Raw genomic sequence first — 14,484 nt, 5'->3', positions numbered from 1 at the left:
CTGCAAGAGATTTCATCATCTGGATGTGATCGCCCCCAGTGTGGCACTCACTCTCCTGTCAGGAGGATCTCAAGGGGAGTAATTTCTTACTCAGTCTCTGATGGAGTCTGCGGGGCATGGTAATCTAACTCTATATAAATTGTATCCTCTGACCTTCTACCATTATATCAGATGGAAGTCAAGGAGGCATACCTCTATAGTTGCCTCCCTTTTAAGGCCTTTATATGCATAATTGAACAATGAATAATGTAACTTGTGATAAAATTACAGTATATCTCAGAGGGAGATGGTGTCTACCTGGATGTGCTAAAGTACTTTAAAGTTCCTGATATATTCAATCCGCCATGCATGCTTTTTCACCGCCACACCAATCCTTGTAGACAATATTCCTTTATTTCTCATAGTGGTGTTGGTAACAATTACTGCAGAGCATGTCATACTGGGGTTGCAGCAGCAGCAGAACTATGAGCAGGCAATATCCAGACACAAGAGAAGGATAAAATCCTCTGACAAAACTTTAATAATGCAGCTATACACTAAACACAACTCCACTGGCAGGTGAGTGAGACAAAAGCCAATAGTAAGCAAAGCTCTCTTCTCAATTTGTATGAAAATCTGTGCTTACATGGGTGTTGCAGGAAGAGAGACAATTCAAACAAACACTATGATAAGACGATGTAAATCTTTAAGCAGGCATTTTTGCCAAGAGATGTACTGTACTGTAGAATTGAAATTGGACAAAGCATCAGTGAGAGATGTAGCGGAAAATAATAGCTTGTGCAGTATTTGCATGGGCTAATCAACCCATCAACCCACACAAGATATCAGCAATCTAATATTATAGATATTGTGACATTGAAGGTATTCGTCAAAGGTAGTCTGATGTGACAGATTGTTCTCACATCAGAGGATGTATAAGATTTTAAAGGGACAGTAAACTATGAAATCAGAAATACATATTATCCTCCAACCTGTAGTGCTATTCATCAACCTAGACTGTTTTGTTGTGAGCTGCCGAGTGTTGGAGATATCAGCTGTAGAATTGTCTGACTTCTCTCCAGTATAATGGAACTAGATGGCACTTCGCTTGTGGGGCTCAAAAAGCAAAAAAAAAAAAAAGAAAGAAATTCATATACTCAACGATGTCCCTTTCCAGAAATCATGACCTGGTTACTGGGTCCAGAGTTCACTTTAGTCATTGGTTCAAAGTCCACATAGTCTAATATATTCAGTCATACTTGCGTTTTGTCAAGTCGTTGAGCTAGTTAGCTGTCTGTGTTAAGAAGCTGTCTATTATTTATTCACTCTACAGCAGAAAATGGTACCCTGTGCCAGAAATTCAGTGTACTTCAAAATAAAGTGTGTTTTTTTACAAACTTGACATATTCGCGAGTCAATGCAGTCCATTCAGAATGGACCCCCGACCCACTTTTGGACCACTACCCACCAGCTGGGAACCACTGCTCAAGATAATACACAGACCTAGTTGTGAGCAGTCCTCGGAACTATATTCTTTACCGAATTACACCCGCAAACTGTATCACCGTGCAGAAGGAAGCATCCATTTATTGCTAGCTCACCTAGCACTAACGAGCTAGCTAACATTACAGCTCAGCCGTGGAGGACAGCATATGTAGAAAGAGATCGCACTATAGGGCTGCTGTAAGGTCCCTTCTTCATGCTGCCTTCACAGTTTTACACAACATCAAACAACTGCGGCATCATTCTAATCCTGTGTATGATTTTAGATAGCATGCCGGCATCACAGAAGCAAAAGAGGTGTGACAGGTGTGATATGTAACACAAGAGTGCCCACTTCTGGTGTGACATATAACGTGCTTCGGCAGCATTTTCTTAAAAATAACAACAGCATTAACAATCATTTACTGTCCATGTTATATGGCGGCTGATCTTGTCCTCTGCTCAGAGGACAAGGAAGTCCTTGACCTCATTGTTTTCCCAATTTGCAATTTTCAGCAACTATGAGTTAGCTGCTAACTGCTATCAGCTACTTTTAAAATCTCCCGTTGTGGGTGGCACACATAACATGTCAAAACATCACATCTATGCTGCCCAGGATCCTATCCTGCCGGCTGTCCCTTTCATACATAAATCATTTTGGGGTTGTTACCACCTGCCATGCTGACTTAAAGGCAAGACAACTCGGCCTCCCCATTCAGCGAATGTACCTTTAATACAGAACAGCAAGGTGGCATAATGCCGTCAATTCCCACCTTGAAGAAGCAGTTTAAAAGGGGCTAATGTTAACATGTCATGAGCACAAGCCTCTTGTCCATGAGTAAATCTGCCATTAATTTTCTTGATTCATCTTCAAGTCAAACAATGCCCAAAACCAAAGTGGCATCTTTAAATTCCTTGTTTCAGCTGACCAATCAATCCAGAGGAAATAAGTTCACTATAATGTATCACAAATAAAAGCAGCACATCCTTTTTTGAGAACATTTGAGAATCTGGAACCAGATAATGTTTGCTAATGTTTCTAGATTATCAAAATAGTTGTTGATTAATTTCCTTTAGTGGCTGTAATTTAAACTGTGGGGCAGTATAGCTTTAAATCCAGGAGTTATCAAATCCAACCATTTTCCCAGCCTGAACATGAATGCCTCTTGGAGATCTTAGTCCACAGAAGATAAACCTCAAAATTCTGTCGTGTGCCACCCCTCTATCTTTCTCTGTCAGACACACATACACAGTGCCACTTGTCTACTCCTCTCATGTTAGGCTCTTCACAGATAAATACCAACCTGTTAACATGTTAATGCTTAGTGCTTGAAACTTTATGCAGCTATGAATATTTTACCTTAATGTCAGTGACAGTTGAAAGCAGCTATGTCAGACTTTAACATACACATTTCAGTGTATTTATTTCACTCCTTAAAGGTTAGTAGAAAGATAATATGGGTGATACACTGATTACACTAGCCTCGCCATGTGTATGCATGCGCTATGAGGGTCCGTTTTAAGAAAAGAAATGCATGGCAGGCTCACTGTATTTTTAATGTTAAGCTTTTTTTTCTGGCCCTGAACTGTATAACCTCCACTGATACTCTGCACAGGTCTTTGTCATGTAAATCCTGTGGTCGGTCTCTCACCCACTCGTCGCCGCCTGTGTAGGCAGACTTCCCTCTCCCAGCAGCACGCTGCCTCTCACAGGAGCCACCGCAATGTCTGGGAAATCAAACATCTTCCACCAGCTCTCTCACACATTCTTCCTCAAGTTTATCAAGATCATGCAGACACAGATAGCATTGTGATGACATTATTACCCTTCCCTCACAATCCTCTCACTCAACTTTCTGAGCCAGTGGCGAAGACCAGACGTCCCACGCGCACACTCGTTGTGGGTTATTAAACCGTGAGAAAAACTTCAGATATTTCATTGGCACAGAAATCGACACATTTGAGCCTGAGCTGCTTCCAGCGCGCTCCGCTCTTATTAAAACACCAAGGCCGAGCCCACATGTCTCCATAATGAGCCCCATCCCGTGTTTGATCCGAAACTTCCCCGGTCGGCTCCAAGTCCCCCCTGGCCGCTCTGTGGCACCATTCAGGGGCTGCTCCTTCGGCAATGTGCTGCAACTTCGCAACGCCAAATCCTCGCAGCGCGTCCTGACAGAGACACCCATGAAGTAACAATACAACCCTACCTCATACGAACCGGAGAGGCCACATGAGGTGAACACAGAACACGCAGGGGATATTGCACGTACCGTGCAAGGTGCAAATTCACCCAGTGGCTCTCTCCTATCTTTTATCACAGCCCACTTATGATCTGAGTAACTGCACTTCAGTGTAATATGAGTGGCCCGCTGCCTCACACATGCACTCCAGTGAAAAACATGCAGATGATTAAAGTATGCGCTTTTACCTTGCTTGGCTGGACCACAAAACAGCGAAAGAAGACAGAACAGCCAAATTGTACTCTCCACCGCCATGTACAGCCTTTGATTTCCACCAGTGGGGTAGCAGCGTACGTCTATACAACCAGCTATACCGTTACAGCGACATGCATATGTTGGAATCCGCTATTGTCTCCGCCGGTGCGTAAAGGACTCTATGTGAATGTTTAGGTCTCTTTGGTTAACAGTCCCCTGGCTTTCCTAACAATAAGCTTGCATTAGTCGGGGGAGAGCCGTCGTGTCTCTCGGCGCTTCAACGCCATGTTGCGAACGAATGTTAAGTGTGTGTTAGCTGCTGGTCCACACACACTCACACATACACACACACACACACGCATGGACGCACACATGCGCGCGCACATACGCGCACACGCACGTTCACCAGACACTGGCTGGCTGATCGTCGCTGGAGTCCTGAAAAGCTGTCGGTGATTCTAACACACCCCTTCTTCCTCCTTTTTGTCCAACTCCATGCTTCCCACTAACACTTGGGAGATTGATTCAAAGCGGATACGGTGGAGAAACACTTGCAATACCAAATGTGTCAAAATAGGTCCCGTATTTTACCCCAGGCGCCCTCTCTCTCTGTCTGGAATGATGAATTCGTTAGGGATCTCTGCTATTGTGGAGAATGGTCCTGCTAAGCAGTTATCTGTAATGACTGCAAATGTGTTGCCCTGAATGAACCCAGTGTTGCAGACACTGGTTATTTTAATTGGTACTCACACATCCAGATACACATGTTCCAGTCAAAACCCTATTTTCAGATGCAGAATTTACACTCAATAATTCACATGATATAATCCAGGTATCATTGTGTGTTTTCAGTTTTCTTCAGTGTGTGTGTGTGTGTGTGTGTGTGTGTGTGTGTGTGTGTGTGTGTGTGTGTGAGCATGCACCTTTGTTTGTACACTTGCACGGACGTGTATGCATGGCTGCATTAATGCCTGAGTAATAAAGCAGGTCTGGGTAAAAAAAAAAAAAAATGGAGAGTAGGAGAGGCACATGTGCTCCCTGTGCAAGAANGGGGGGGGGGGCGTTGGTGGTGTGCATCCCAATCAATCAACCAGCCAGCCTCCTGCACTGAGTGCTGAGGGACCCACTGACTTTTGCACATAGCGGGAGCCAGCTGGAGCCCAGCCTTCCCAGAGCAGACAAAGACTCGCCTCGTGCAGCACTCACAGCATCACTGATACCAGCAGCATCCCCACATTCACCAGCATACAAAGATAGAGCTGGAGAGGGAGAACCACAAGCTTTAACCAGTCAGATAAGGCAATACAGCAGTCCACATGTATATCAAAGCCGCTGCTTGTGACACTGTAATGAACAAGGCATTGTCCTTAGAAGTTCCAAAGTGCTACATCCACCTTTTGATGTGGCATCTACTCAGAAAGTGCATTTTGGGATGAAAGTAAAGCCCATAATGGAGTCACCTTGCACTGTTTAAATTTTAGTGAACATTTTTTGCTTTTAAATGCCGCCTCCTTTCATTTTTTACAAATGATTTTACAACATGTAGGAGAAGAATGCTTTCTATACTGCCTACACTGTGGAGAAGAAAGACAGGCAATCATAAAAGGCAGTAATGAATGAGTTCCCTTTGGTAATAATATCTTGTCCACCCAGATTTCTCGTCTCAGCGTATTCATTTAATGCTGATATGAGATTGATTTGAGCTGATGAAATGAAATGGGATGGATGCATTTCCCAGGTGTCTGATTAAAGCAAATGTCTGGGCCATCGGATTATGTGATTGCATTGGAAAACTAATAGCATTGCTGTGTCCTCTGTGATTGTGGTCAAGCTGTAATTTCCCTGCTTCTCCTTTTTCCCTCCCCAGCTCCCGTAAAAATAATGAACACAAACTACCAGCTGCTCGCAAATCACTCCACAAAAGTGCCATGATCTGAATGCACAAGACATGCAAGAAGTAGATTTACCTCACAAAATGTTGACACCTTGCTATTTGCTTGAGTTTGGGCTGTGTGCCTCTGTTCATCACACTGTGTGTGTGCGTCTGCTGCTCTATGGTTATTGTAGAAAGGGTTTACAAAGTGTGCAATGCAGGACATGGCTGTACAATGTAAAACTTATGTTGCAGTGCTAACAGCCCAGACAAACAGAAGTGAAATGACTTGTCGCCCGTCAGAATCACAAAAGCTGACCCGGTGGAGGGTACGACCTGCTCCGAGCTATGTTCTTAATTATGAGTAACCTGATTCCCTTAAACCACAGTCTCACTGAACATGCCGCAGCAACAGTTGAAACCCCATCTGCAATTTGTTACCCCCTGTCAGACAGTGCCGGCCATGCACTCTGGTTGATATGTATTATAAGATTGGCGGCTCTGTGATTGAACATCGGCCTCTCATTACCATATTTAAAGCAGTTACAAGATAAAAACAATGTGCTCTAGGAATTACGGACATCGTTCCAACAGGCACAGCTTTCTTTTCCCAGTCAAAGAAGGAAAGCCAGGATAGCCAAAGATAGAGCTGGCCAAATGCTGAGAAAATTATTTACACATTTGATGCTCTGCCCACTGAGACCAATTAGGATAGTAAACTTGTCTGGCTTGAGTCAAACAGCAAGAGGTTTTAGTAGTTTCTCTTGGCAGTGAACGGCAGGTTGGTGTTGCTGTTTTTTCTTTGAAAACAAATTAGATTCTTCTACTACAGACAATATTATAATTGGTTGGTGAGGAGCTGAGCAAGTCCGCTGTGCTCGAGAAAACTGTGGTATTTACAGTGAGGGAACATTCTGGATGGGATGAGATTTAACACTTGTTTCCAGTGCACTCTGAATACCAGAGTATTCTTGAACCAACTGAAGAAATGCAATCTGCCACCAGCATGTTTCAGCATCATACAGCCTCCTCTAGGTGACCTGGCTGAGGCTGATCAGACCTCAGCTTGTGTCCAGATGGCTATCTATCTGCCTCCCCCATGGTTTTCCTCTGTTAAGCCAAAACCATCTTGATGCATTCTCTACTGCATCTGTGGTGTTACTGGTGGCTTTTCTCCTTTCTCCCCGGGCTGTAAGAACTGGCCAAGGATCACGCCGCAAAGCTCCCGCATCATCCGACTTTAACCGGGAAGCACCTTGTCCTCCAGCCACCTTGCCTGCATTTACCAACCAGCCCCTCATACGTGCTGAGCTTCTTCCTGAAGTCCTTGGCCAAGCTATTTTCCCAGGGGACTGTTAGCTGCAGCATAATGACTTGCTTGGGGATTCAGACATGAGAGCAACACCCAGTCACAATGTGGTGACTGTGATGTGCTGAGTTGTTTCTCCAGATCCATTAACAGCTTCCAGTCCCTTGCAGAGGCCAGTGCTCCTGTAGATGCCCTAACTGAGGGTTGTAGCTGCTCCCTCCCTCTGAGGAGGGTGATGGCCTGTTTTGAAGAGCAGGACCACTTGCTCATCTCTGGCACTGATGGTTACTGCAGTTACCTTCAGGACTTAATCATTCTTAAGCAATCTCCGAGTGCTTTGGGGAAGCAACTCTGGATATGCTCTAGTGTACCACGTTTGGAGCACAGCAGGGGCTCTGCTTTCCACAGCTCAGACAATATCACCTACCTCTCCCAAACATTGTCTCACCCTGTCCAGGTGCCCTGCTGCCCTATAGCCACCATCTTGCATGACCTTTTTCCCTTCTCTTTCTTTCTTTTTGGCAGTGTCAATCTGGAAAGGCTGAAAATACCCCAGTCCTGCTCTGCCTTGAGTCCCACCAGCTTGCTTTGGTGCAGCCTTGACTCTGCCTGTTGTATAGCCTCCACTTCCACTTCACCATTTCCTCCCAGTCCTCACCTCAATTTCAGTTCAGGCCACCTTCAGGTCAGTCGACTCCATGTTCTGCAACACCTCCTCCTCTTCATGTCACCTTGATTTTCCCTTCCAAGGATCTGAGTGGCAGTTGCAGCTTGTTGTTGTGCTCATAGTGATCTTCAACTACCAAAAGTGGCACATCATATACCAGGGCCCAGTTATTGTGAAATAATCTTATCAAATCAGGAAAACTGGCTGTTTAAAATGCAAAAGAAAAGGATTCTGAAATTGTATTAGATCAAAAAAAAAAGATGTGGATCAAACCTTCAGTATGTGTTGTTCAAAACTTTTCAGTAGGATTGGGATACCTTTGATCCAAAGAAAAATCAGGGTTATTACATTACCAGCAGATGAGTGGATTTCAGGACCAAAAGGCAATAAAACTTTTAAATGGGTCAAATATATGTACATTTATTTATATTTTACACTTGACGTGTTTACCAGTTGCAGCAATGATGTAGATAAAGTAGACATTAGGCAACCTATCAAGCCTTTCGGTACAGCAAAGTAAAAAATAAATAAATCTGTCATGTCCAATAATGATAATAATAATAACAGTATTAATAATGATGATGATAATACTAATAATAATTAGTAATAAATAATAATTTAATTCACCACTTTATGTTAATTACAATGGCACTTCTGAAAGTAGCTTAAAACAATTGTACCTACCATGCAAGCCCGATCTCACTGCTTGGGCAGTGACTTGCTGCGTCAAAAACCAACAAAAAAGTTGTCCTTTAACGTTGGCATGATACACGGCTGGTTGCCATTATAGTTTAACGACGCCTGGCTGCATCAGGGGGAAGCGCAGCGGGACAAGGACAAAAGTTAAGGTGGTGAAAGTCCGACTGGGGCAGGCAGGAGGGGTGGCGGATGTGTCCAACAAACACTGACTTTCACTTTTGGCGTCCCGTAAGATTCCCTACTCCCCCAACCCTAACTCTAAACCTAACCAAGTGCTTTTGTTGCCTAAACCCAACCATGTGTGTTTGTTGTTGAAGGGAAAAGGTCAATTTGCAGTGCTGTGCCGATGTAATGCATTTATTTTGAAAGAGACTGTATGTAAATGGTAAATTTCCTGTGAAAACAGAAGCGTATTTTGAAAGAAGACAATGTATGTAACAGGCAGAACATGACACGGCATCCCAGAATGTCAACGCACCCAGGGTACCTTGCATGTCGTATGTGGACGTTGAAAGTCCATGACCAAACATCAATATGTGACAAGTTTGGAGTGAAAATGTGTTGACCATGCTTTCTATCTCTTCAAATAAAATCCCACAATATCACTTTTTTATTTACTTTTATTTTTATCAGAAGTGATTTTATTCAATTAAAATCACACGCCCTCCTGCACTCTCAAGTCTGCTGATGCCAACTTCCTGCCCCCCCACCAGGACTAACCACCGCACGTGGGGGGACAGGGCTCTCTCCATTGCTGCTCCCAAACTCTGGAACTCCCTCCCTAAATACATCAGAGACTCCTCCTCACTCTCCACCTTCAAGAAATCTCTCAAAACCCACCTCTTCAAAACTCTCTACAACATCTAAAAAACTGTGCTCTCCTTCTCCCTCTCTATATTGTTTCCCTTCTTATGGATTGTTGTTTTTTTCTTTTGTTTTGTTGTTCGTGTTCTCTGTAAAGCATCTTTGAGTGCTCACACACTGACTACTCTACCGGTTGTTCTTTGCAGAGCTAGAAGTGATGTGTAGTCCCACTGGTTATCCAGATTAGTTTTCTTGAAAAGTTTGGATCAGGGTGATCCGATCTAATGTTGCTTTGAAAAAGTGGCCCAAAAGTAAGATGGATACTGGATAGCAAACATGGGATTTTCATATCTAGATCATTCTGATCGGTATGTCATTTCCTCAACAGCTGGGCCCTGGAGTGGCCGCAGGATTCTGGGCAGAATGGCATGCTGAGCCACTGCTCTTAGTCAACTCTTCAGATCAATACAGGTGGATCAGTTGGATGATTGATCCCTTGGGGTGCTGTCAAACACCTTGCTTAAGCTCTTAGTTGGCTTTTCTGTGATGGTGTGGATGGTTACAGAAAGTGTCCTCCACTTTTCCCTCTCTTCAGCACCAGTGATCAAGACTTTGCTGGTTTAAAACTCACTCCATCAGTTTCTCCAGCCCCTGCAGTATCCACCTACAGCTGTGTCACCAACTCTGGTGACTATGAGATTGTGAACCCTGTGATTATCCCCACTTCCATCTTGTGCCAGCCTGATGTTCCCACTTCAGAGGAGACTGTCGTTCTGAGGTTGTAGTAGTTAGTGATGAGATTTTTGGGTTCTTCAGCTTGTGTGATATGGAGGCCATAGAAGTCACCGCTGAAATTAGTACTGGATGTTAAACTCTGTTATGTTTTTAATAGACGCAATTATTTCTTCTTTAATTGGCATGTATCTAAACGCAGAGTATGTATTATATTTTTCTACTAGCCTACTTGTATGGCAATAAAAAAGACTATGTCAGGAAGTCAAGCAAAACCAAACACAGATAAAATGATTAAAATAACAGCTCAAATCTATTCTGGCATCTTTCAAGCTAACAGCACATTAAGTGGGCTGTCTAATGATGATAACACACTTATTGGTCATTACCACCATTCTTTAAGAACACATACTGTATGTTTAATGATACATTACAATCATTGCCATAAGACATTATAGACGAAGCATCATAAATGTAAGCACCATTAAATTAGATGAGTGTATTTTCCCCCCAAGGAACATTGAATTGTAAAGGAATGTATATTGATGATGTCATTATGAGCTTCATTAGCCACCCTGTGGTGCAGGGATTATGAATTGTTCACATGCATAAAATGACACATATAACATTATTTGTTGGGCTTTAATGTGTTAAAGAAGTTGGGAATGGATTATAATAAAATCCTTTTTATTAAGTATTTCAGTTCTAGCCTTTATTTGAAATCTATTTATGATTATGTGTGTGTTTTTTTACCGCGTTAAAGAGCAGCAGAGGAGCATTTCACTGATTAAAACACTCATTTTCATTACTTTCATCCTCACAGTGGGGGGTCCTACAGTTTGAGATTCAGTGCTGGATTATATAGAAGTCAGCATGGCTGTGTGGCAGCCAGTCACTGCTGTAATTATGACCCCTGTGAAATATGTTAATGATGGTTAGCTGCAGTTTCTTTTGGTTCCATTAATATTTGGCTTATTAATCAGTGAAACTCACAAGTATTTAAATGAGTGAGAAAACTGTCCTGTTTTCTGTGTTTTTGCTCAATTAAGTTTATTTTTCCATGTCAGTTTTAAATAGTAGTTAACAAATAGCATGGGATTTGAAATAAACCAATGTAAGTGTAGCTTCAAATGTACATTTTTAAGGAAGTGGTATAAAATAATAGCAGCTGCATTGTGGCAATAAACAAAAGTAACTTGTCACCTTGCCTCTTCCTCTTCCCCCCTTTGTTTGTGTCCTTGTCTCTAGGCTGCAAGCATCTCGAGTCTGTGAGGTTTGTGTATTTGAATGCTGAGTACAGTAGCCTCCGTGGTGGCTGTCTTTCATCTTCCTCAAGGTCAGAGACACACAGCTCCTTCTGACAGCAGAGCGTCTCTTGAATAGGTAAGGAAATACCACAGGCTGACTGACAGACAGATAAAACAGTGCCCCCAGCTGGAGGTGCTGAGGAGTGACCACAGAAGGTCCAGACACAAGCATGCATCATTCATGTCAACGGTACAAAGGGAGCAACGGTGACCTGAATGCTGAGCAATCCCAGTGCACGGAGAGCGATGTTTTTAACATTCTGAGAGAAGAGTAGTGTTTTACTGTAACTTTTTTTCCAGCTTGCACAGAATTTGAGAATGAACTTTTATATTGATGAAAAATAATAATCATATATCTGTGCTCCATTTTCAGCTGCGTTTAACCAACTACTGTGAAATGTTTAGTGAACAAACACTGTATGCTACGGTCCATGGTTCATGTTTGGATATGTAAATGAGGTTGGTGTATGATTGCCTTTCCACAATGTTATTCCACCTCCTTCCGCTGGAGGGGTGCCCTTCACATGCTTGGTCTGGAGGAAAGCATCTCCATAGAAACCAAGACAACGGTGGCACATGGGCTTAGAGGGCGATAGGGAAAATGGTTTTTCTCTTGGAGGACAATGACACCGGGGTGCACTGGCGCTGGGCCGCAATTGAGAGCATCAAGCAGGGATATTGAGTGTCAAACAACAGACACTTATTTTTACCTCATTTAAAGTGCATTTACACACCCAATGATGACGATAAATAAATGCATTCATGCATTCAATAGGAAACAAGTGGACTAGTGTGTGTGTGTGTGTGTGTGTGTGTGTGTGTGTGTGTTCAAGTGCCTGCTGCTGCATCACTGTGTGCATCAGCACCTCCACATTTAACCTTCAAAATGTGATGAGGTTTAATGAAATTTAAGCATGAACTGAAAACAAACATTTAACACTTTTAAAGAACGCTAATTAACTTTTTTTCACCCCCCAAAAAAACAATAATCAAATCTGAGTGATGCACATTGATCATTGATGAATAATCATATTTTTCTGAATTTAAATATGCGATTTTGTAAATCTGAAATAATGGATTATTTATGGGTTAACTGTTCAAAGACGAAGCAGAGGAGGAGTTTTCACTGATGCAAAGTACATAAAAAGACACTGTATCTCTCTCTACCTCTGATGTTCAATAAATGTTGATGCTAAGATGTCAGGCCCATCTCTCACCCTTCATTTCCTCTTTTCTTCTCTCCGTCGTCTTTCTTTTCCCCTCCTACCCCTCTCATTCTCTCACTGTCTTTCTCGATACTTAATATCCTGCCTTCTGTCTACATCCCATCTAGACAAAGCACTCACCAAAGAGCACCCAGAAAAGACTCATTGTGTTGCATCAATGGTGTGTTGGGAAAGCTCATGGGGGAAATCTGACTTTCCCATTCTAATCTATGCAGACTGAAGCACTGTTGGTGAGCTGAAGTGGGAGGGAGACGGTGGGCTCTGTAAATACAGAGTAGGGCCATTACTCTGTGAAAGAAGCAGCCCTTGTCCTAATTAGCTTAAAAAGTAGATTCTGAGTTCTCAGTTGAAAATTGCAAGGCGTTAGAGAAAGGAGCTCATCTCAATGGTCCTGTCAATGGTGGCCTTGTTTGGCGTAGAGACGAGAGACGCAGAGTGAGAGACGGAGCGAGAAAGACAGACAAAGACGCAAGAAAGAGAGACCACTTATACTCTTGTGTAGATTTCTGTTTCAGACCTATGCTGTGGTGGCCTTGGAACAACCTGTCAGAAGCTTGTCTAGACTGAAACTCTGCCTGATAAATATTAATGGAGAGAGGGGAGGAAAAGTGGCCGGAGTGACAGTGTGAGGTAAGGGCCAGCTTCACTAGCTTTTGAGACCCAGTGGCCTGGATTTGACAGATGATAACAGCCGGGAAAAAAATCACTCTTTAGTTCCTGCAGACTTTCATCAGAGCATAATTTCTTTGTTGAAATGATTGATTAGACTATTACTTAAGTACCTATGTTGCACTGCTGAACTCAATATAGGAGTGAGTTGAAGTGACGGCACTGACTGGATGATCATAAAAACACTGAACCTGATGAAAAGCCATATTTCTAATAATCTGCGCTACTGGTGATGGTGATCCTACTTTAGATTAAGAACACTGAAATGCTTTCCCTGCTGGCTTTTGTGTAGATTATTACAGTAAGTAAATATCAATGTCTTAAAGATGTTTACTATGTTTACTATTTTCCCAATAAATTTAAAAATACACACACTTGGACAAAGTCTGTCAATTCCTAGTTCCGTATTTGATTAGATGAAAGACTCTCCTTTCTTTTTTAAAAACTCATTATTTTATTTTCAAATTCAGGATCCCACAATAAAACATGCACCTTCATCTTCAACATCCTCCTACTCCTCCTCCCACACCTTCCCATTCCCCACATACAAATTCAGCTCATATCATCTACTTGCACTTCATGGTTGAAAAAAAGTAAAATAAATAATAGAGTCAAATGATATTGATAATAATTATCATCATCATAATCGTAATAACAAATGGAAAGGGAAAATTGAATTACAGATAAAACAGGGTATACAGGTCAATAATTATATAGGATCAGGCATAATTATACTCTACAAATGTGAGTTTCAGCAAGTGTAACTAATGAGTTTAATTCCTACTGTTCGTGTAACCAGATTGCATGAGTAGGAGGGTCCGGCCAGCAAATAGTGATACACGTGATAGCTGAGGTAAATAGAATCTGAAAAAGTAAGTATGCCCGTCCTTCAATACCATCTGGTATCACTCCCAAGTAGTGCTACCATGGTGTCCCTGGGTAAATCAGTACCAAAAACATCCGCGAGTATTACATATACAGTATCTCACATAAGTGAGTACACCCCTCCCATTTTTGCAAATATTTCATTGTATCTTATCATGGGACAACACTATAGAAATGACACTTTGATATAACTTAAAGTAGTCAGTATACAGCTTGTATAGTAGTATAGATTTACCTTCCTCTGAAAATTAATCAAAATACAGCCATCAACATCTAAACAGCTGGCAACATAAGTGAGTACATCCCACAGTGAACATGGCCAAACTGTGCCTTAAGTGTCAATATTTTGTGTGCCAACCATTATTATCTAGCACTGCCTTAACCCTTTTGGGCATGGAATTCACCAGAGCTCACAGG

General features: G+C 42.3%; 1 protein-coding gene across 4 annotated transcripts in view; it reads right to left on the bottom strand.

Moving 5' to 3' along the window:
- Nucleotides 1-4,213, bottom strand: part of igdcc4 (immunoglobulin superfamily, DCC subclass, member 4) — a 65,682-nt gene extending 61,469 nt beyond the window's left edge. For all 4 annotated transcript variants that reach the window (XM_050040607.1, XM_050040625.1, XM_050040617.1 and 1 more), the window contains exon 1: nt 3,890-4,213. In XM_050040607.1, the coding sequence (XP_049896564.1) occupies nt 3,890-3,956 (67 nt within the window). In that variant the 5' untranslated portion in view covers nt 3,957-4,213. The remainder of the gene's footprint in view (nt 1-3,889) is intronic.
- Nucleotides 4,214-14,484: the final 10,271 nt, after the last annotated feature.

This window comes from Epinephelus moara, chromosome 1, assembly GCF_006386435.1.
Source record: "Epinephelus moara isolate mb chromosome 1, YSFRI_EMoa_1.0, whole genome shotgun sequence".
Taxonomy (NCBI): Eukaryota; Metazoa; Chordata; class Actinopteri; order Perciformes; family Serranidae; genus Epinephelus; species Epinephelus moara.
The sequence above is the reverse complement of the archived record's forward strand: the minus strand, read 5'-3'. Positions and strand labels throughout refer to the sequence as shown.